Here is a 2889-nt window from a genome sequence, read left to right on the forward strand (position 1 = left end):
CAGCTGCACATTACTGGGTTTCAGAAGCAAAGCTAGAAACCAGAATGGGGAATGTTTTCAGCTGCGGTTGAGGAGCGTGGCTCTAGAGTCCTTGGTGCTTGCAGACCACTCACTCCAGGCAAGTATTTTTAACCAGTGGCTTCTGGCTTTCAGTTTTTGACTCGTCAAGTATTAAAACATCGTCCCCTGCTTCCACTGCTGGGGTTTTGCAAGTGGTTTTATATTCACTGCTGCACCTGGTAGTTGGAACAGAGGAGGCTTATTTGGGAATGGCGAAAGTAAAAAGAGCACCTTCATTCTTAACACATGGGATCCATCTGAGCAAATGTCTTTGTTTACTTGATGGCCAGAATTTTTCTCTGTCTTTTTTTTCCTCCACTCCTTTTAGCATTGCAAAAACAACCTGGCTACAGAGCATAAACCAAATGACTTTTTTCAGCATGGTACACGTTGCTGGTGCTTTGCTCTTGGACATGATGTAAGAGGCAGGATGAGCAGGTATTTTCAGATGCCAGCTTGAGCTGGCAGTGCTGACAGGTTGAAAAATGAATTTGGGGGTTGTAAGCTAAGCACATTTTGAGCTGGGAGCATCACAGAGAACATCTGCCTGGTCATTTTAACCGTGCCCCTGTTTTGCACTCCAAGCACACTTTGTGTTTCAAGTGCAGCAAAGGCTGATGATTTACATGTTAAATCAAACCATTTCATTCAGGATCCCTCTCAGGAGTATAAAGCACTGATGATGGCCACCAGCAACAAAGAGCATGGTGATGCTGCTAAAACACCATGGATTGGCCCCAGGGCATGCTGAGTTCTGGAGTATCAAATTCAGACCTTTCTTCTGACAGGAAAGCCAGGAAAATGATCAAACAGAGCGAGCGCTGCAGCCACATCAGCGTAAGTGACAGCAGCCACACACCTCCCCACGTAACTGATAACTCATCAAAACTTTGCTATTTCATATGGGTCATGGGTCAGTTAAGTACGTGCACTGTCTGCATCGAGTCCTGCACGGTGCCAGTGCCTTCCCATTGGGAACAGCCCTTCCCATCGGGTGCAAACAGCCCACCACCGAAGCCCATCGCCCGCGCCACGGAGGTAAAAACGTGCATCACTCACCAGATCAGCTTCGCACTCTCTCTTGCAAGTGCTCTGCGCGTCTACCCACAGGTTGGGGTTCATGTCATTGGGGCATATCCCAGCGTGGGAATACCGGATCGGAGGTAGAGCTCTCCCTTTCAGAGAGACCTCCAGAAGCAAGAGGACACTGCTCTTCCCCAGCAAGATCCACATCCACCGAGTGAACAGCACCACCAACATCTCAGAACTTCTCCAGGGCAATGGCAGGGACTGAGCTGGAAGTAGTTCTTGTTTGCCTGGGGCTGCTTTGTTTTGTTTGTAAGCCTTAAATTTTCGAGGAACCCAAATGCACTTGACTTCTGTAAAAACTTCAGCAAGCTCCTTCGCTGCCTCTGCTGATAGTGCAGTGTGGTCTGGACCTCATTGGATTAAAGGTCCTAGGAAGTTACCCCCTTATTTTAAGAGAAATGCTAATAGTCTGAGCAGAGTTAGCTCTATTTATACCCTGCCTCTGTTAACAAGTCAGAAAAAGTAAACTTGATTTCTTTGACAGGCACACGCTTCCTATGTCCTGGTGGCAGTCAGACAGATTTGTTGCAAGAAAAAAAAGCTGGAAAGAGTTCAAAAGGCTGGAACTGGCATGGTGGGACCCCTGCATGTTTCTGAATGCAGGGAGGCCTTCTTAACCCCTTTAGACCTAAAGTACTTCCCTATGCTAAGAATGGCATTTACTTCTGAAAGAGTACTTGTCTAAATAACACGGACCCGCGGGCAGGGGATTTCCCCACGGCAAGGGGCTACACAATCACTTGCTAAAAGGAACAAGTAATAGGATTGAAGCAATTAAAGCTCGAATATCATATTTTAACAAAGGAAGGAGGGAAGAAATAACTTATTTAAACTTAGGATCGACAAAGCAGTTGTGTCTTCACTACTTCTCCCGGGGCTCCTCCAGGCTTTTTGCTACTCTTTGGTGGGGAGGATTTCCAGGATGCCGAGTTTAATGCTGCCCTCCAAGCCCACCAGCAAGATGTTAAAAGTGTCCCTGAATTCCTCCACATTTCCTGACAGCCAGATCCCATTGTACAGTGCATTGCTGACCCCTTTAACAGCAACGACAAAAAAATAGTACAAGTTCAACTCTATGGAAACCTGCATAAAGGAATGTACAGCATTTTTGCATTGGGGGGCGGGGGGGAAATGCAGTCAAGCTGAGTTCCTCGGTCCCTGATTATTACAGCAAGGGGCTGATCCTGCTCGTGCTGAACACGTGCCAAAAGCCAGGGACGAGCGGCAGAAGCCAGAGTCGCTCAGCACCTTCCAGGATTAGAGCCTTTGGGCTGAGCTCTGGGCTGGCCTGGATGGATCCTGCGTGGTGCTAAGAGCCGCCCGGGAGGACCAGGTGAGTTTGCATCCCCCGTGGGGAAAAAGCAGCGCCGTGCTCTGGGAGGAGGGAAGTTTGTGCATCTGCCCCATGCCCAGTGCTGCAGAGCCAACAGACCCGGGCACAATCAACCCCCTCAGGAGAGCTTTTCTGCTACGTCTATTAAAGCGGGGCTGGTTTCATGGCTGAGCCTGGACCTAATTCTCCCCTCAGCGGTGATGGCTCCCAACCAGTACAACCGGAATGAACGGGGCTACCACGCAGGCGATGCCCCCATACCATGGGGCTCCTGCTCCTCCCAGAGTGCAGCGACTGCTGGTGTTTCCCAAGGATCCCCTAGGAAAGGAAGGGAGAAGAACCTGGAGCCAACCTGCCCTCGGCTGTGGCATTACTGTGGCAACCCAGGCTTATAGAGGAGGCTGTGG

General features: G+C 49.5%; 1 protein-coding gene across 1 annotated transcript in view; it reads right to left on the reverse strand.

Moving 5' to 3' along the window:
- Positions 1 to 1641, reverse strand: part of WFIKKN2 (WAP, follistatin/kazal, immunoglobulin, kunitz and netrin domain containing 2) — a 4700-nt gene extending 3059 nt beyond the window's left edge. The window contains exon 1 of the mRNA XM_010020936.1: positions 1120 to 1641. Within this exon, the coding sequence (XP_010019238.1) occupies positions 1120 to 1320 (201 nt within the window). The 5' untranslated portion in view covers positions 1321 to 1641. The remainder of the gene's footprint in view (positions 1 to 1119) is intronic.
- Positions 1642 to 2889: the final 1248 nt, after the last annotated feature.

Source organism: Nestor notabilis, unplaced genomic scaffold (assembly GCF_000696875.1).
Source record: "Nestor notabilis isolate BGI_N333 unplaced genomic scaffold, ASM69687v1 scaffold11648, whole genome shotgun sequence".
Taxonomy (NCBI): domain Eukaryota; kingdom Metazoa; phylum Chordata; class Aves; order Psittaciformes; family Psittacidae; genus Nestor; species Nestor notabilis.